General features: G+C 36.8%; 1 protein-coding gene and 3 long non-coding RNA genes across 6 annotated transcripts; 2 read left to right on the top strand and 2 right to left on the bottom strand.

Annotated features, from left to right (window-relative positions):
* Positions 1-6651: 6651 nt before the first annotated feature.
* LOC118348885 lies at positions 6652-9349 on the bottom strand. The gene is made up of 2 exons (XR_004801866.1): positions 8838-9349; positions 6652-7103 (listed from the first exon to the last, which is right to left on the bottom strand). It is a non-coding gene; the product is annotated as an uncharacterized LOC118348885 (long non-coding RNA).
* Positions 9350-9451: 102 nt separating this feature from the next.
* On the top strand, positions 9452-12615 carry LOC108987615 (protein cornichon homolog 4-like). 2 transcript variants are annotated; one of them, XM_035691434.1, is made up of 5 exons: positions 9452-9609; positions 10423-10604; positions 11723-11845; positions 11949-12015; positions 12357-12615. In XM_035691434.1, exons 1-4 carry the CDS (start codon positions 9454-9456, stop codon positions 11980-11982), a joined length of 495 nt encoding a protein of 164 aa, XP_035547327.1. In that variant the 5' UTR covers positions 9452-9453; the 3' UTR covers positions 11983-12015; positions 12357-12615. The 2 variants fall into 2 exon arrangements, with proteins under 2 accessions (XP_035547327.1, XP_035547326.1); XM_035691433.1 differs by having other exon boundaries at positions 9453-9609; positions 12302-12615.
* An 814-nt stretch (positions 12616-13429) lies between these two features.
* Positions 13430-18225, top strand: LOC109006153. Its single transcript, XR_004801860.1, has 2 exons — positions 13430-14691; positions 17959-18225. It is a non-coding gene; the product is annotated as an uncharacterized LOC109006153 (long non-coding RNA).
* On the bottom strand, positions 14698-17951 carry LOC118348853. Of its 2 annotated transcripts, none has more exons than XR_004801861.1 (3): positions 17369-17951; positions 16272-17197; positions 14698-15773 (listed from the first exon to the last, which is right to left on the bottom strand). It is a non-coding gene; the product is annotated as an uncharacterized LOC118348853 (long non-coding RNA). The 2 variants fall into 2 exon arrangements; XR_004801862.1 differs by having other exon boundaries at positions 16272-16394; positions 17369-17936.
* Positions 18226-18879: the final 654 nt, after the last annotated feature.

The raw sequence follows: 18879 nt of genomic DNA, 5'->3' as shown, positions 1-18879 counted from the left end.
TCTGAGGTTGAAATTTTGGCCATTTGATCGATCCAATGAGGAGGACGAAAATGCAACATGTTAATAAATACTTTTCAATTTATTCCATCACTTGAATCCTAACTTGAAGTGTTAAACAGAGTAATGCTGTGAAAATAATTCTTTCATTATCCTTCTCCAAGTTAGAAGGCAATATATAGATACAATTATATCCTCCAATAAATGAAACAATTTATTCTAAGGTAAACTAAATATTCCTATACTTAAATACAAGATTAGTAATCACTACCAGATTTCTAGGAATTATTACAGATTACAGAATCAGTCTAATATTACACCTAATATATAGCTCATGCAGACACTCTCTCTCAAGTTGGAGCATAAACATCTATCATGCTCAACTTGTTGATTATACCATGAAACACCCTTCATGAAACTGCTTTTATGAGCACATCAGCTGACTAACTTTCAGAATGGACAAATGAAAACTGTATGATCTTGTGATCGAGGTTCTCCTTGATGAAATGGCGATCAACTTCAACATGTTTGGTGCGATCGTGTTGTACAGGATTCTGTCAATCTCAATGGTTGCCTTGTTATCACAATGAAGAGTCATAGCTTGTTTATATTCAATTCCCAAGTGTTTTAATACACCTTTGATCCATAACAACTCACATATACCATGAGCCATACCACAGAATTCAGCTTCTGCACTTGATCTCGCCACAACTTTCTGTTTCTTGCTCCTCCAGTTTACAAGGCTACCTTCAACAAAAGTAAAGTACCCATATGTGGATCTTCTATCAGTTTGATCCCCTGCCTAATCAGAGTTCGTGTATCCTTCAATGTTCGAAACATCATTTTTCGAGAATAGCAATCATTTTCCTGGAGCATTCTTCAGGTATCTTAAGATCCGATATACTACATTCATATGTTCCTCACTTGGTGCATGCATGAACTGGCTTACCACGCTCATGACATAAGTTATATCTGGCCTTGTGTGTGACAAATATATTAATCTTCCAACTAATCTATGATAACGACCTTTGTTTGTTGTAGCTTGATCTGGAAAAATTCTAAGCTTATGATTCATCTCAATAGGCGTTTCTACTGGTTTGCAAGCAAGCATCCCAATTTCAATTAAAAGATCTAGCATATATTTTCGTTGTGAAAGGAAAATTCCACGTTTCAATCTAGCAACCTTAATTCCCAAAAAATATTTGAGTTGTCCGAGACCCTTCGTTTCGAATTTAGTAGCCAAATACTCTTGTAATGCTTTCATTTCGCATGGGTAATCTCTTGTTACAACCATATCATTAACATACACAATTAAAGCTGTTACCTTCCCTTCTTTGTGTTTTATAAATAAAGTATGGTCTGAATTGCTTTGCTTATAACCGAATGCCTTTATTGAAGAAGAGAACCTCCCAAGCCAAGCTCTTGGTGACTGTTCCAGTCCATACAATGACTTCTTCAATTTACAAACTTCAGTTCTACATGAAGAACTATGTTTAACTCCATGTGGCAAATCCATGTAGACCTCTTCCTCTAAATCTCCATTGAGAAACGTATTTTTTACATCAAATTGTTGCAAAGGCCAATCCCAATTAGCTGCTATGGATATGAGAACACGAATTGTGTTGATCTTGGCCACTGGTGCAAAAGTCTCTTGATAATCCAAACCAAACCTTTGTGTATACCATTTTGCAACTAACCTCGCTTTATACCTATCAATACTGCCATATTAAGTTTCACCATGAACACACATCTACATCCAATTATTTTCTTTCATTCGGGCAAAGGGATAAGTTCCCAAGTGGCATTCTTTTATAGGGCCTCCATTTCTTTATTCATTGCCTTCCATTTTGGATCAGCTAATGCATCATGCACACTACTAGGAATAGATATAGTGGATAGTTGATTAACAGCAAATGCATATGATTGAGACAATCTATGGGAAGACACATGGTTGCTAATTGGGGACTTGGTCTTGGCTTTTGGATGATGTTCATATTGTTTCTTGGGAACTCCCTTATTTGATCTTTGTGAATACTTAGGAGTAATACATTTTTCAAAATTAGGTATTTCGTTAGACTCATCAATACTGAGATTCGAAGTTACCTGAGGAAGAACATTCTGGGTTGATTATTCAGTTGATGGTGTAGACATAGGCAACTCTGAAGGCATTGATGACTCTATCATATTGGGTGCACCTGTAGTCACTTCTGGTTGCACTAACACATCACTCTCAATTTCAAGAATACTTTCATGGCCTTGCTGACCCCCATTTTCAAGCCATTCATTCACTTTTTCTAACTCTATAAATTCATCTCCTCCCCCACCTCCTTGGAAATCATTATCTTCAATATAGCTTTTCCCTTGAATAGATGGTTTAGAAAGCCCCCTTGAGTAATAAGGTTTTGTTTCACGAAAAGAGGCATCCAAAGTGACATGTAGTTTTTGGGTTTGAGGATCATAGCACCTATATCGAAAATATAGGTTTTATCCGATCCATCATAGAAGGTTTTTGATACAGCCTCCCATATTTCCTTCGTTGTGGGGAGACGAATAAATCGCTGCATTAGTGACAGACTCATTGAGTTAATAAGCCAACTTTTGACTTTGTGATTTTCAGTAATCCACGTTCCAAGATTTGGATCTCCATGTATTGGTTTTTTCGTTTTGCTAGTGAGGTGACCAACTTTGTTGCAAGCGCCAATACGCATCTCCATAAGTTGGGACCATAATGAGTAATTTGTCTCATCCAGGGTAATACCAGCAGGAAATGCAGAGTTGTCTTGATGGACAATGATCTATGGTGCTGGTGTTGGGACTGTTGCGGTTGGTTCGTTTGTAGTGATGACCATCGAACTCACAACAGAGTTACGTTGGTGATATTCGAACTTCAGAAGAAAAAAAAACTCTCAGTATTAAACTTGTGACTTTGATACCATATTAAACAAAGTAATGTTGTGAAAATAATTCTTTCATTACTTCATTCTCCAAGTTAGAAGGCAATATATAGATACAATTATATCCTCCAATAAATGAACAACCTATTCTTAGGTAAACTAAATATTTCTATACTTAAATACAAGATTGGTAATCACTACCAGATTTATAGGAATAATTACAGATTACAGAATCAGTCTTATATTACACCTCACATACAGCTCATGCATACATGAAGCTTTGTTATTCTATAAAGCATGGATGCAAGCAATTAAATATTTATATTTACACTCAGTCAGTTCATCTTCATTACAAAGCTAGAAAAAGAACTGCAAAAAGTCGACGACCAAGCCCCATCTCCCAATCCCACTCTCCTTCTCCCTCTGTCGCTTATAACTACAGTGTAGTTTCATGCATAGACCCTGAAACCATTACTATTGGCCTTCTGTTTTCAGCCACTTAGTTCTTCGTACTAGCAACTGCCTCCACGTTTGGAAAAGCAACCTAAGCCACCTCGACGTGTACCCAAACCTCCGCCCAAGACCACTGTCACCAAGTCACCAGAAACCATTACTAGTAACCCTCTATTTTAAGCTCACGAAAATAGAGCAAGTATTATTATTATTATTATTTTTTGCTATGCACCTCCGCTGCCAGCGATGCAAGTTGCTAGCCACTTGCCACCATTCATCTTGCCTCAGTCGTGAGACGCTTCCCTGCGGACTTGCACATACCACTATCACTGTAGCTCCTGATCTCCACCATACCAGCTAGGGGTGATTAACGATCCGGTCGGACCGAACGGACCGACCGTTTCGGTCCGGACCGGACCGGACCGAGACTTAGACCGGTCCGGCCCGGTCCATATTTTAGAGGACCGAAATCATTCGGTCCGGTCCACGGTCCACAGTTTTTTCGGACCGGACCGGACCGGACCATACCGAATGAAAAATTAAAAAAAAATATATTTTTTATATATTTTTTATATATAATAATTGTACAATTAACAATATAAATTTTTAAATATATTATTAATACTTGTTAATATTCTATAAATTAACAATATTTTATATATATCTTCATTTAACCTATCACTATTAACAATATAAAATTTTAAATATACTATTAACACTTGTTAATATTCTATGAATTAATAAATATATAATATCAATTAGTTAATTATATAGTAATTATATAAATTAATAATATAATTTTCATCTAATTTATTATTATTGACCATATAAAATATTTTTTTATTGAGTTTGTTACATAATCCACATTAATAAGTCACTTAATTTAATTTAGTATTTTAAATAATTTTTTTATTAATTAAAAAAAAAAAAAGGGCGGACCGACTGGACCGGACCGATAGCGGTCCGGTCCCTTTGGGTGTTCGGTCCGGTCCGGTCCGGAAAAATAATGGACCGAAAATTTTCGGTCCATCGCCGGACCGGACCGGCCCATTTGCAGCCCTAATACCAGCACCGAAAATTTATAGAGGGAGTGTTCTGTGTTTCTCCACCGAAATAAAGAAACATATTCTCGTTGCCACCAGTTAATCTTGCTTTAGACCCACGACAGAGCAGTCGTGAATCACTGATGTAACCAGAAGATGCTGGCGGTACACCCTAGGCTTGTCGTTTCTCCTCACGGTAAACTCTCATTGATCGTGTTCTCCGGTTTCTCTCCTCCTTGATGTAGCCAGACAGAGATACGACGTCGTCGATAGCAGTGGACAGAGGAATGACATAACATAAGCGAGGGAGGAGTTTTTTTTTGCGCAGGACAAATTTAAATTGAGGAAGAAAACAAAATTGTAAAACTAGCAAAACCAACGTTTAAAAAAAAAACGGGATTGTCACGTAGGGTGTTACTGATTCCGATCAAAACCCAAAAAAAAAAAAAAAAAGAATTAATCTTTGCATCAGCCTACTGTTCGCATCAGCCATAGCACACTTGACATGTCGACCGAGTTCACTAACCAGTGGACCAGTTTTTTCAATTTTTCGCTTCGCGTCTCTCAACCCTCAAAGAAGAATTCTCCCGGATTTGCCCTCCCAAACCTCCTCATCCCTTCATCTTCTTCGATCTCAATCCTCGAAGCTAAGCAGCCACCGACCTCAGCCCTCCCCACCAAGACCTCAGCCCTCCCAAGATTAGTCCCCACAGTTGATCCTTACCACCCACCGAAAACCCTCACCCATTTGAAATTCTTCCATCATATCCCCCAACCCCCGAGTCGCCCACCCTCACCCCGCGCGTCGCCCACCTCTCCCCCACCCCGAGCGTCGCCCATCCTCTGCAAAGTCGCCTTGTCGCCGTCGACCCTCACTCTGCCCAACACCCCCTCCATTGCTAGATCCTTTGTTCATCCTCCCTCCCTTCATCCTCAACGGCTCATCCCTGTGATTTCCCCATCGGAAATTCCCCCGATCCTTTGTTCATGAGTTGAGAATGAGCAATACTTGCAGTTCTCCTCTTTCTTGGTGTACAAGCTGTAGAAGCCGGACTCTATCTTGATCGATAGGTCTCCACGAAAGTTCGCCGGGTTGAGAATATCTTTGAGATCACATACCCATTCGAGGAACGTCACCGTGCCTCTCTGTCCAATGAGAATTTTGCGCTGCCCTAGCCGTTTTATCTCTTCCTCGTCGCTGCTCATCTTGGATTTTCGGGAGAAATTGGGGAGGTTGATGTTTGAAGTTGATTATAAATACCGGCTGATTTTGTAGTCTTTGTCTGCCATGTCAAGCTTGTCGAAGGAATGGGCTCCTTGGTATTTGCAAGTGCCACAATACTTGGAGTGAGGATTCATAGCAAGCTTGTGCGAATTGTTAACAATTTGACTGGATTGCGTTGTTGTGGATTGTGTATTGAAGAAAAATTTGATTTTCTTCTGTTTTTAGTTTAGATGAGGTACAATTTTCATGGAGTATCACTGTCTTGACTTAAAAAAAATTACATTTTGAAGGAGCTACGATGAATTGAATAGGCTTTAGCTTAATGTATTGTTACATTAAAGTTTTTTTTTCAATTATTGTATAATCTTCCTTCTAAGGAATTGATTTATTTAAAATTTTGACTTTTGGTGTCTGTTTGTTGTTTTATGAATCTTTTGAAACCAAGCTCAAGTTCTGTTGTGAATAGTTGCTTAGGAACCTGCTTGTCTTCAATTGTTTTTGTAAGGTTCCTAAAGCAATCTATGATTATTAGCAGTTTCAATGTCTGTTTGAAGTGAATTCTGGGACTTTTTTATACATATTTGCAGAAAAGTGATGGAAATAAACTCTGTAATTGTACTCGGGACTGCTTTAATATGAGTTTTTTTTTTTGTGGTTTTTTAAGGTTTTTAGGTACGCAAGAAGAAAAGAAGGAAATAAAAATATAACTAGCTTGGTTTTTGGTTTTTGTGTGAGAGGTAGCTTAATGAGGTAAAAGAATAACTTAGAATGAAGTTGCTATGCCAACAAAGCAACCACAATCAATCAAACTTGGTAGTCCAAAATCACTACTACCTTAAAAAAAGAATTTTTGGCATGAAGATGATCTTAATTTGGTTGATTCTTTCTACTTATCATTTGTCAAAGAATCAAGTCTAGGCGATAACTTTCTTCAATACAAGAGCGTAGTAGAGGATTAGATGGATTGCAATTTGCAAAAGAAAGAAGCTAACTTGTTTGATTTCACTCTCATAAATTATGCTTGTTCTCATTGCACATGTATATTATAATATACATCTCCATTAACGATCACCACAATTTCAGCAAATGTACCTTGTCAACATGCAAAAGTGGAGTTGGTTTCAATGGAATTCAACGGCCTAGGTGAAAAGACTACATAGTTAAATAACAGCTCAATTTCAATTAACATAGGAAATTCAATTAACATAGGAAATTAGGTAAAGTTGATCACAATCTCAGTCCAGCATGCACAAATCTCAATTCTGCAACTTTGCTGCGTTCAGAGTGGACTAGACTCCCTGTGTGCATCAACGCGCAAAAATCGCACATAGGGTGATCATGCTAAGAAGTTCTTGAATGGATTACATCATGGCCTCTTATATATGGTGCACATTGCTCTAAAAATCAGTATCAAAACAGGAAACCACAACCTTTGAAATCATGGACCTCGCGAAAGGGGATGCAGCTCAAGCTATACCTGCCATTCATAGACTAAGAAACGAGAAATTATATTAATAAATCTGCACCAGTGATGAATGGATAGAGAAGTTACAAAATGCTTATAACTGTTCGAATAGGAACCATAATAGAAAAGGAAAATTAGCTACTTGTCTGTTCACATACCAAAAAAATGGTTGATTTGAAAATTTTATGCTATAAATAATTTGATCATAAAATCCCAAAATCATGATAAAAACTAACCCTTACACAAAAACTTAAAATTCTCAAGAAACTTAGAACAGGCCAAGTGGTATCTACCATATAAATGGGGTAGGAAATGAGCAGCAGTGTTCAGTGTAGCAGTTTCATTACACGTAAGTGGCTATAACAGGTAAACAAATAGGTAAATTAACATAGCAGTGGAGTAACATATCAAGAGAAGGGGGAATGTAAAAGGGGGAAAGAACATGTCCATTATACTTTCATGGAATATATGTGTCATGTGCACTCTCAAGTTCACATGATAACGTTTTTTTTTTATAGAACATGGGTCAATGCCTGATCATCTAGTTTTTCTTTAATTATTAAAGAAATCATTTAATAAATTAAACTTTTTTTGCCCTTTGTGATAATGACCATTGTGTTTCTACAATAGAGACAGATGTCCCTAAACCAGTCTGATGGAAACTAATGATATAAGCGAATCATGGATAAGACCTATAATATAGTCATGCACCCTAAGCTGCTTTTGAATAAAGGGGCATCCAAGAGACATGCTACCAAAAACCCTCTCCAAGAGGTACAAAAATTAAAACAACATAATCTCCAGAAAGATAGACATATAGCCTCTCCAGAAAGTACAAAAATCCGTAAAACAACATAATTTCCACAAACTGCACCACAGGGCATACTGAGTTTAAGATAGATATATAATCTCTAGAAAGATAGACATATATCCTCTCCACAAAGACTCATTCAACAGATTTGACATGCCAATGAAGGAAAATATGTGGCCCATTTTAGCATCCTAGCAAGTGCTTCTAAGTTTAGGGAGGTGAAGATATGGTGTTCTCTATTGATAAAGCATATAGATATTCATATTTTTCAGCACATATCTTTACAATCAAGTATGCTGGGTGTAAAAATTCTTTACTTCTTGTGTTTGATCATGAATATGGTTTTTATTTTTCAATTTATGTTGTAATGATGTACTATTCTAGGTCATTGGAAACAGAGCATCTGAGATCATTGGCCATAAGCATGGTGAAAAGTTTGTGCACCCTAATGATCATGTCAACATATCACAATCTTCTAATGACACTTTCCCTACTGTAAGCCGATGTGCAATTGATTTTATTTTAAACAATGTCATATTTAATGCATTCACCTGGTTTCTTGCTATCTTTTTTTAAGTAATATTGTTTTCTTCTTCTCTAGGTAATGCATATCGCAGCTTCAATGGAAATAAATTCAAGATTACTCCCAATTTTGAGACATAGAGACGGCATTCAAGATTAATGTTGGTTTCTTCCCTCACAGACTCATTGACTAGTGAAATCAAGTGGGCTTTCCATATCTAATACCATAGATAGCATGACTGTGAAATTCTGAAAATTTGCAAGCATCTCCATGCCCTAAGCTTCAAAATTTGCAATACCCATCTCACAAAATCCATAACACAAACAAACTCGTCTCCCATCACCTCTCTCACGTACCATAGCAGAAACCATAATACAAAAGGAAAAAAATGGTAGTGGAAACCATAATATAGAAGGAAAAAGTTACCTATGAAGCTGGGTAGAGGGCGACGAAACAGCCCCGAACTGGAGACTCGGGGCGCTCGAAATGGCCTCTTCTAAGCGTAAAATGCATGTTTCAAGCAAGGGGAAAAAATAAAGGAAAAATCTATAGATCCTGAGTTCCATGATTCACAGAGAAGCAAATTCGGAATGCTGGGTTGTCAACCTCGTCAGCGCCACTCCGCGATTCACAGAGAATAAGAAGAAGATCTGTGGGTTTTGTGAGGAAACTTGAGAGATTCACAGAGAAGAAGAAGGGGGGTTTCGATCAGCTCGCGGGAGGTGCGACACCGTTCAATGACCTTGCGGGGAGTGGCGGCGCTGAACAGAGGGAACCCATCGCAGGGTGGAGCTGGGCAGAGGGAGGCGATGCGAGGGAGGAGCTGGGCAGGTGCTGGGCAACGCGGGATGTGTGCTTCTACGTGAGATTTCGAATTTGGGTATTTGTCTAGGTAACAGAGCGTTAAAAAATCGATAAAAAAAGATAAAAAAAAAAAGCCAACTAAGGTGTGCTACGGATCAGCCGTGAACAGTGGCTGATCCGTAGAAAAACTCAAAAAAAAATGAAGCGTTGAAAGTCGGAAGAAAATAAGATGAACAAAATGAACAAGACAACGGGAGTTGAGAACATAAACGAGGAACCCGGAAAACACAGAGAGACTAGAGAGAGAGAGAAGAGAAGGACCATGGGGACCTTGTGGTTATGGCTCTTGTCCTTCTTCTTCCTTGTTGGTCTGCTCTGCACCCTAGGTTTCCAGGTAATTTTGTTTCCACGGCCGAATCTGCTTGTCCATTTATTTATTTTTTTAATTTAATGTGGAAACTTCTGATCTTTTATTTGCTAGTTATGCATACATGATTTCTTTCCCTATGTTCGTCGCTGGCAATGCCGGATTCACAAGTTAAGAGACCTGTTTGGACTTTGGATGTGTCTTGGGTTTTCCTATTCCGTAGAATTCGTTTCTTTCTTTCTCTTTTGCTTGGCACGTTTCTTAACCACAATGAACCCCACGCCTGTTTTACAAATCAAATAGGTTTGCTTTATTAAAAAAAACATGAAATTTAGTAAGATAATTACAATTACACAAAAAAGGTGAAATCTTAAGGTTTATATGCGTCCCCTTATTATCACATTTCCGTTGGAAACTCTGGGGATCTCACTTTTTGCCTCATCAAATATAAGTTGCCTTGAGAACTAACGAGTGTATTTGAGAATTATTTTCATGTGTTTCTGAACTTAGTTATCTGTTAGGTGTGTAGCTGCTGAATACTCAAACTGTTGGGTATTTCATAAGATTGTTGGGAAAAAAATGGAAATTAGTTTAAGAATTGAATTTTTTTATGCAATAGAACCAGAGTTCTATTGAAATTATTGTTTCATCCGATTAACACTGATGTGCATTGAATACGTATCATCTTATGATATATTATTACGTAAGAGGATTGGTGATATTGGCCTAAAGAACAAGAGCGCTGTGGCTTTTAACTCAGGAACTAGGCTGACATCTTTCCGTGCTTTCTTTCCTAATGTTTGAAAACTTAATCCTGAGTTCTGAAGATGTTTATTGCAGCTTATGTGCTTGGTGGACCTTGAGTTTGACTATATCAATCCATATGATTCAGCATCCCGGATAAATGGGGTTGTTTTGCCGGAGTTTATAGTTCAAGGAGTCTTATGCTTCTTCTTTCTACTTACCAGAAATTGGCTTATGTTTGTGTTCTCTCTGCCGTACCTATGTTATAATGTGAGATTGTAAGTTTTCTTCTTAACCACATCTTCAACAACATCGTGAATCAAGTACATTTGACCTGTCTCCTGTTTGAAAGGCATCCAACATTCCCACCTGACTGTATAATGCACTTTAAAACTTACATTTGTGTCATTTTATATTGTGATGGTTATATTTGATAAAAGGATGAGGATAGGCAGTAAATTTTGGTGTTTACTCCTAGCAAAAACTACGTCCTTTTTTCTTGTAAAAAAACTACCTCCTTGTTTTTTTTATTAGCACTTGGCATCCGGAACAAATTCCCAACTTATCCCAGAGGTGCATAGGCCCTTGGCAAAAAGTTTCCTGCAAGGCAAAATTCTCCCAGTCCGATGCCCCTAGAAATTGTATGCACCCAAAGGTTCAAACCTTAGGCTTGGAGGGAGCATACCACCAAGATTAACTAATTGCAACTGAAAGTGTGGAATGCATAATCGTTTGTTAGATCCATGCTTTATCGTCTAATTATAGAGGTGACACTATCTATGGGAGACTGGTTATTGCATTCAGAAGAATTTTCAAATCCTTTTACTTGGCAATGAGTGAACTTAGACAAGGATAAATGTACTATTCACAGTCATTTAACCTCAGGAGTTATTGGCTACTGGCATTTCAATGAAGATTGATAAGTTTTTGTGTATGTCTTATTTTATGATATAAAGAAATGATTATCCTTCATTGCTGGCTGTCAGTTAAGTGAAGGGATGTACAATGATGTCCCCGAGTCTATGGTTATCTGGCTCTATCTTATCCGCCACTTTCAAATCCCACCTGTGGAAGGACAAGGAGACATTTATCCTTGTCTTTTTTTGTTGAGGTCAAATATCATTGCATGGACTTGAAATCTTGCAGTAGTTCTATCAATGATCTTGGCACAATTTCCTTCACTTGCAGCTTTTGGCCTAAAAATTCAAGCCAAATGATGATGACTTTTAATGTATTTCCTAAATTTTTGGAATATTCATAATCATTTGACTTGCTTACGTTCATACCTAACCATTTTCTGTTTGACATGAGATTGAATTTTGCAAGTTGTTGTTTACTCATAATCAGGCCCCTTTTCAAACAGTGTATCTGAGATGATCTATAAACTTTTGATCAGGTACATGCAGCGGCAGCACTTGGTTGATGTAACTGAGATCTATAACCAGCTGAGATGGGAGAAAAAGCTTCGGTTTTTCAAGATTGGCTACCTCATTATCCTATTTTTCCTCTCTCTATACTGGTATTTTCTAATATATGTTCCTGTATCTTGGTAAATTGCTGTTTACTCTTTTAGGGCAACTTTGGTGAAATTATGTGGTCCTTCAATGTAAAATTTCTTTTAGGTTGATTTCAAGCATCTCAGAGGAAGATGAATAGTGAAGGAGTACATCTCTTGACAAGCTTGCTGCTGTAAGTTTGTAGTACTTCTTGATTTTTGTTTCACAAAATGACGTACAGATGTAAGTTAAGCTTGTAATTTTTTTTTATTTTTTTTTTGAGGTCATTTTGGAAAGGGAAATGGAAAAGTATTTCCTCATCATATCACATCATTTACTTTGTGCCTGATACTTGCTTTAAATGATGTATGAACTGGTTCTCTAGACTTTTACTCTGTCTGTGCTTCTACTGTGAGATGTAATTAGTTATCTGGATCACGGATTGCCTCGTTCATCTGCTTACTGTTTTTGGTGATCAGTTCCAGGTATCTTGATGGAGGCCTGAGATATGGGTTTTTTGGGTTCTTTTTCCAGGAGCACACGAAATTTAGCCAGCATTCAGGCACCTCATTGGCAATTTATTAATGTGTTGGTAGCGTCATCGATGTTCCACTCTTTATATGCAGGCATTCTTCCTTTTTTTTTTTCTTGTTTATGAAAAAGCCTTGTATTCTTATTTTAAAATAACAACACACGGTATGAAGCAACAAAAGGTATAGGAGTAGATTGCAATGGGTCATCATGTATGTTTAAGTACTTTTATTTGCAGTAAATATGAAGAAACTTGATACCATATGCAACTTAGAAGCATGTGTCTTTGCTCTTCCTGAGGTAGGCATTATTCATAATCACATATAGAAAGCTGGTAAAGCGCAACGGTGAATCGCTTTTGCATAGAACTGCTTATCTCAGAAACTTTGTTTAATGTTTTTGGTACCGACTGGTGAATGGTTTGACGCCTACCACTCTGAATTCCATATGAATAACGTTCGTTGCTCTTAAGGCTTTTACATTTTTGTGTACTGGATAATTTTAAGAGTAATTAAAGTCGGAGATTTAAAACCAGGTTTCATCTGTCCGGTGGAAATCGATTTCGTATGGGAGGCAGCAAAACTTATACTGAAGGAGTCAGATTTCCAAGTGAAAATAGAGGAACATTGCATTGATTGAAATAATACTGTCTCTTATATAAAAGGAAAAAAAAAAAGAGTTTCTGGGGTATAAACAGCTTGGAAATGAATATATTGTATGTAAACAAGAAAGTCCAATACATTAGAAAAAAAAAAAAAAATGCTTAAAGCAGGATGTTTCCTAGATGCGTGGAAATCCATTGGACAATCCCTCCCAATTTTTTCAACAATTAGGAGTCAGCACTTGCAGGGAACTCGGATCATTCTTACTTCTTAGAATTAGATGTCAGGCGGGGGAGTCTTAGCTTAAAATTTGACTAGAAATTTTATTTTTATAAATTTAACTAGTCACTTTTTAACAACACCAAATAATAGATTCAAGAAATATATTATTATGCTATTAAAATATTAATTTTGATATTTTCATTTATTTTAATTTGATTTTGATAGATGCACACGCAATCGCCTCGGCGGGGGCTACATTAATGCCACAAATACGCAAATCCAAACCCTTTTGTGGAGCTTTGTGTCTTGAAGACTTGATCTTTCCCTTACTTCTTAGTTGAGAGTAGTACTCCTCGTTGAGAGATTCAAAGCCCCCCATAAAACCGTTTAGCGAGTCAAAACCTCGAAACCCATGAACCTGATTTGGCTCTCGGCTCCCCCATAATGACTAACTCCTCGACCGCCGATAACTCCATGCATATCAAGGAGCTCTACCAGTACGTCGAGCGTCTCAATGAGTCTACAGACAAGTCCCAGGTCCTCTTCCCCTTATGGAATCTTTTTTCCTTTTTGCTGTGTTTCCTAGTAGTGTTTCTACAACCCTAGCCTGCCCCGCGTTCCTCTATGAGATCGTTCTCCTCTTTTTGCACTACAGGAAATTTTCCTTCTCGCGGGGAGCGAAATCCCCGCATTTCCCCTGTTTTCTCGCAGCAAATTTTCAGAAACTGCGATAATTACTCTTCGCTAATCGGTCGAAAGTAAAACGTCTGCTCAGTTGATTTTCGGTGATAAATCATCAGCGGCCGCAATTGCTGCACCTAACTCGGCGGTTCATCTCTCGCAGCAAAATCGCATTGCCAATTTGGGAGAAGGGCAATTACGGTGATGAGGCGTCGCAAATTTGGGGTGATTTACGGCGATTTTGCGGGTCCGTAAAATCCAGATTTCGGCGAATTTGGGGCTGGCCGCAAAGAAGCGTTCTTCCCAAGGTTGCGGTGAATTTATAGACGCCGCAGATTCAAGGATTTTACATACGGTGAAAGATCGAGATCCCCGCAATTTTTTTTATTCAACATGCGGTGAATTTGATTATGACGCCGCAAGAAGATGGTGCTGATCCATACGGTGAAATAGCGAGATCCCCGCATTTGGTTTTGATTCTACATGCGGTGAATTAGATTACCACGCCGCAATCTCAGATGGATTTTACATACGGTGAGCATGTATGGCGCAGGAAATGCCAATTAATATCACCGCGCGCTTGCTTACAAATTTACAGCTGTACAGGCACATATGGGTTTTTGGGTATGCGGTGAATAAATTATAAGAACCCACTCGGTTTATTAGATTGATGGGTTTTCTGAACGGTGGCTTCAAACAATAGTTGATCAGAGCAAATTTATGGGTTTTTGGGTTCACTGATGCAGCACGTCGTTGCAGGAATTTATGGGTTTTTGGATTCGCTGTCTTCAATTTCTGCTTTACGTTATTTAAAGCTGATGTTCTTCACCCAGGTTAGTTAGCAAAGTCATTCAATATGTACTCAATCTGAATTGAAACAACCTCTATCTCATAAATTCCTGTATAGCATCTTGGCATGCATATTGATTCTCCACCAATCATTAAATATATTTTATTTATATTGATTCCTTGCCCCAGTATATGTTTCATGAATTTATAATGACCAATCATAAAAAATTCTTCTTCTTTAATTTAAAGATCATGATCAGAAAATTAGATAGAGATGTGTAGATGCATCTAATTTATATTTATCCCAATAGCTCAGTATGTACTCTGTGACTCATGAATAAAATGCCAAAACCAATCTACAACCTTGGAGCAATATTATATATAATAAGAGCTAGGGAAATAGCATATATTAGCATATACCACTACTTCACGGGAATTTAGAAATTTAAACCATACGTCCTGATCATCTTAAATGCATATAGATTATTCTTTATAAAAAACAGGGGAATTAAAGAAATTTAGATACTACATATCTATACTTTGCAATTTGTGGTAACAGGATCTAATTAGATTAAGCATTCTTTACACCACACTAACTCAGAAAAAATAAAGAAGTTCAAGAAGATTTTGTCTAAAGAGTAGTAACGTATGTAGCCAAGGAAGAATTTAAGCTTTACCAATGGGAAATTATCTTTGAGATTCCTCTCATTTAGTACTCTGCCAAGTACCAGATTTTGAGGACTTTTGTTTTAGATTTAATATAATTCAAACACCATACACTTTTTCCAATAATTATCATGTACATTGCCATCCAGATTTCATCAAAAAAGCTTGAATGTGAACATTTCATTTACTTTTTACATCATACATTATAGCAGGTTCCTTCTAATTGTCATGCAATTACTTAAATTCCTATCTCCATTTACTGACACTAAACACTTGATGAAGAATGTGTGCATCTCAACCAATTGTTGTCAACATGGTTATACATTAACCTTAAACCCTATACATTAATTTAAACCTGGGAGTGAATCCACATATGTAGCATCCAGCAGGCTCTTGTAGTGTTGCATCAAAAAATTCCAGCTTGGGTGATTTATATCAACATATGCCATTTGCTTTCTACCTGAAAAATATACATGCTTCAAACAATTATTCATGTGCTTGAAGTAATTGCTGATGTCTACCTTGTAAGATAAAAATAATCAACCAAAAACTAAACTAATTATGCCAGTCATTGCAGCAAACTAAAGTAGACAACAATTCATGCCAATCATGTCATCAAGGAACTAAACTTATGTCACTCATTACATGAACAAACTAAACTAAGCAAAAGCCTCCAATAATTCATTAAAATCTGTTATATCATCCATATTTCATAGGAAAATAGAAGATGCATCAGGCAATGGCTGAATCTTTACATGTATATTCAACATAAATCTGTACCTATAGTCTATTACAGAAAAAATTACCAAACATTTCTTTGTACCTGGTATACATCTCTCAAGTTTCAAGGTTTTAATATCACTAGCATCATAACTAATCTTATAGAATATGCATCAGCAACTCTCTTAGCCATTGAAGAAAATACATGCAGTTTCTAGGGGTTTTAAAGCATACTTACAATGTTTTCTCATAACCTTTAACAGAGTAATCCCACCAAAATATTGTTGCCCAGGACATTTTATAATTCCACCAAGGAACATCCAGCAAGTACAACTAACATGCAGGTCCTGCACCCAAAAATCTAGACAACTATTAAATAAAATATGTGCCTGCCAGCAAATGGAGCAAAATATCAAAAAATCCCAGTTTAGAAGGCCATCCAGCTAAACATTTCCTGGAGTGTCTCTATTAGACATGCTGGTAGACCCATAAAGAAACCTTTTTTCATGAAATCTGAATGGCAACAAGAAAAACTTCTAAATATAAATTCATCTTTGGTCTATGGTTGTAGACAAGTTGATAAATATACTTAGTATCATTGTTTGCACAAATAACAAAACTGAGTGAAAATGCAACATTTCTACAGCCATAAAGTCTACTTTCTAACGTCCATGTATGATAAAGCTGGATGATGTGGGTAATAAAACAATCATCCGAACCCCAATATGATTGAGGCATGCTTGTAGACCCATAAAGAAACCTTTTTTCATGAAAGCTGAATGGCAACAAGAAAAACTTCTAAATATAAATTCATCTTTGGTCTATGATTGTAGACAAGTTGATAAATATACTTAGTATCATTGTTTGCACAAATAACAAAACTGAGTGAAAATCATTTTCCTTGCAAATCCACGTCTATCTCCTCATATTTTCCTTACCTTCACCATGATTTTGCACTAAGGTCAGTTTATTAAACCCCAGTTTGAGCTCTATTACCGAGGTCATTTCACCTCTATCATTAAACTGTGCAAATCCATATAACATATTTGTGAAATAAGTTGATGATTTGCAATCATCTCTAAACTTTCCTCTTCACCATATGATAAGCTTAGTTTGCAAACAACCAACTGCAAATTTGTGTAAGATATTCTGAGTTCACCTCAACTGAGAATAATAGAAAAGCTTAGTTTAGTTTAGCTTCACCCCAACAATGTGGGGAAATAAACTCAGGATCCCCATTTTTGTGAAACTCGTAAATAGTTTCATACAGAAGAATCTACTTATTATAATAAGTAGTGGTGATGGATGAATAAAAGATGGTAGGAAAATACTTACAGGGCTGATCTCTTGGTGCTTAAAGGTCAGTTTGAATACAGGGCTCTCTTGCTCCTTTTCCACCAATGAGATAACTCTTAACTTTTTGTCTGTACTGCGCTACTTTTGTGTAGTGGGCTGAAGTCACTTTATCAACTATTAAATAAAATCGAAAAGGAGATTTCCCTCCAATTTCTACTAAATATTTCGTGATCCCGCGTATAACAACTTCCCATCACAAAAAGCAAATTTCACTATTTCCTCCTGACGGTGGGACCCTTGTACACACTGATATGGAAACCATTCTTCCTTCTCTAACAATTAACAGCCCTTGTCTCAAGAAAAAAAAAAAAAGGAAGCTTCATACAACCCGTTTATTACATTAACATAAAGAATAACCCATTTTTTTTAAGTCAGGCCCTTTTGTGTGATTTACATTGAATGTAAATGTAAATCATTAAAGCAGCTTTATATAAAAAAAATACATACATGGACGTTAGATTTTCTAGTGTTTAATAGTATATAATTTTATTCTCATATTTTATTCTCTCTTTTCAAAATGCGACTATTAAATAAAATAATGTGTTAAGGCTAATATATTATCTCAACAGAGAAAGGCAGGGAAAGCAATGGAAGACACATGAAGGATTTGGCCATACTGGGCGAGCCATGTATTATAGCTAGCACCAAGATCCCACAAAAGTAGATGATCAGCAATCCCACCAAATCAATCCCACCAAAAGAAGATGATCATTTGACAGTTACGTAATTTTTGTACGTACAGCTAAATTACTTGTGTCTTCCATGTATAAATCATCTACTCATGTATATATGTGTATGAGACCATCAATGAAAAATATACGGAAATTATTCTTCAATTTATTTCTTAACACCATTCATGAGCAAGCTAGCTACCTGATGAAATTAATTAACATCTCATCCATATCTCTTCACGTCGTACGCTAGAATATGCAGGATCAAACGAATTAATGATTGATCAATAAAACTACTTAAAATGCACAATAACAACATTATTGTTTTGGGCCAGAACAAAAATAGGATCACGGTGATCACAACATTGCTCATTGGCCTTTTCTAGTAAGTTTTGAGGGTATAATTAATTGTTTTAAATTCTACATAATTAATCAAACTGAGCAGCAGTAGTACTTAACAACTAGCACTAGCATGCATCGTGCCAATTAAAGACTACACAATTGCACTTTCGATCGATCTCTCAATTGAAACTTAATGCCCATTGTCAAGAGTAAAAAGCAAAAATAAATTATACATATCTGCTAGTAAGGAATTCAAGCATTAAGCCCCTAATTTATATGCAGCCTCGCCTAGTTCATGATATAGAGGCCTCTTCACCATATGCATACAATTTCTAGACCTTCCCAAACTCACATGATGATTGATACATTTTGCACTAAGATTCAGAATATCACCTGCATCTATTACTATATCTCACAATATTTAATAGATAAAGAATCCCAAGATCAAGTACATATCCATCAAGAAAACCTGATTTT

This window comes from Juglans regia, chromosome 7, assembly GCF_001411555.2.
Source record: "Juglans regia cultivar Chandler chromosome 7, Walnut 2.0, whole genome shotgun sequence".
NCBI classification, from domain to species: Eukaryota; Viridiplantae; Streptophyta; class Magnoliopsida; order Fagales; family Juglandaceae; genus Juglans; species Juglans regia.
Note: the sequence above shows the minus strand (reverse complement) of the source record. Positions and strands in the feature narration are given on the sequence as shown.

Coding starts and splice junctions, on each gene's coding strand:
- LOC108987615 (XM_035691434.1), top strand. CDS start 9,454: ATGAACAAGACAACGGGAGTTGAGAACATAAACGAGGAACCCGGAAAA. Junction 9,610..10,422: donor TCTGCACCCTAGGTTTCCAG/GTAATTTTGTTT, acceptor TGTTTATTGCAG/CTTATGTGCTTGGTGGACCT. Junction 10,605..11,722: donor CTATGTTATAATGTGAGATT/GTAAGTTTTCTT, acceptor ACTTTTGATCAG/GTACATGCAGCGGCAGCACT.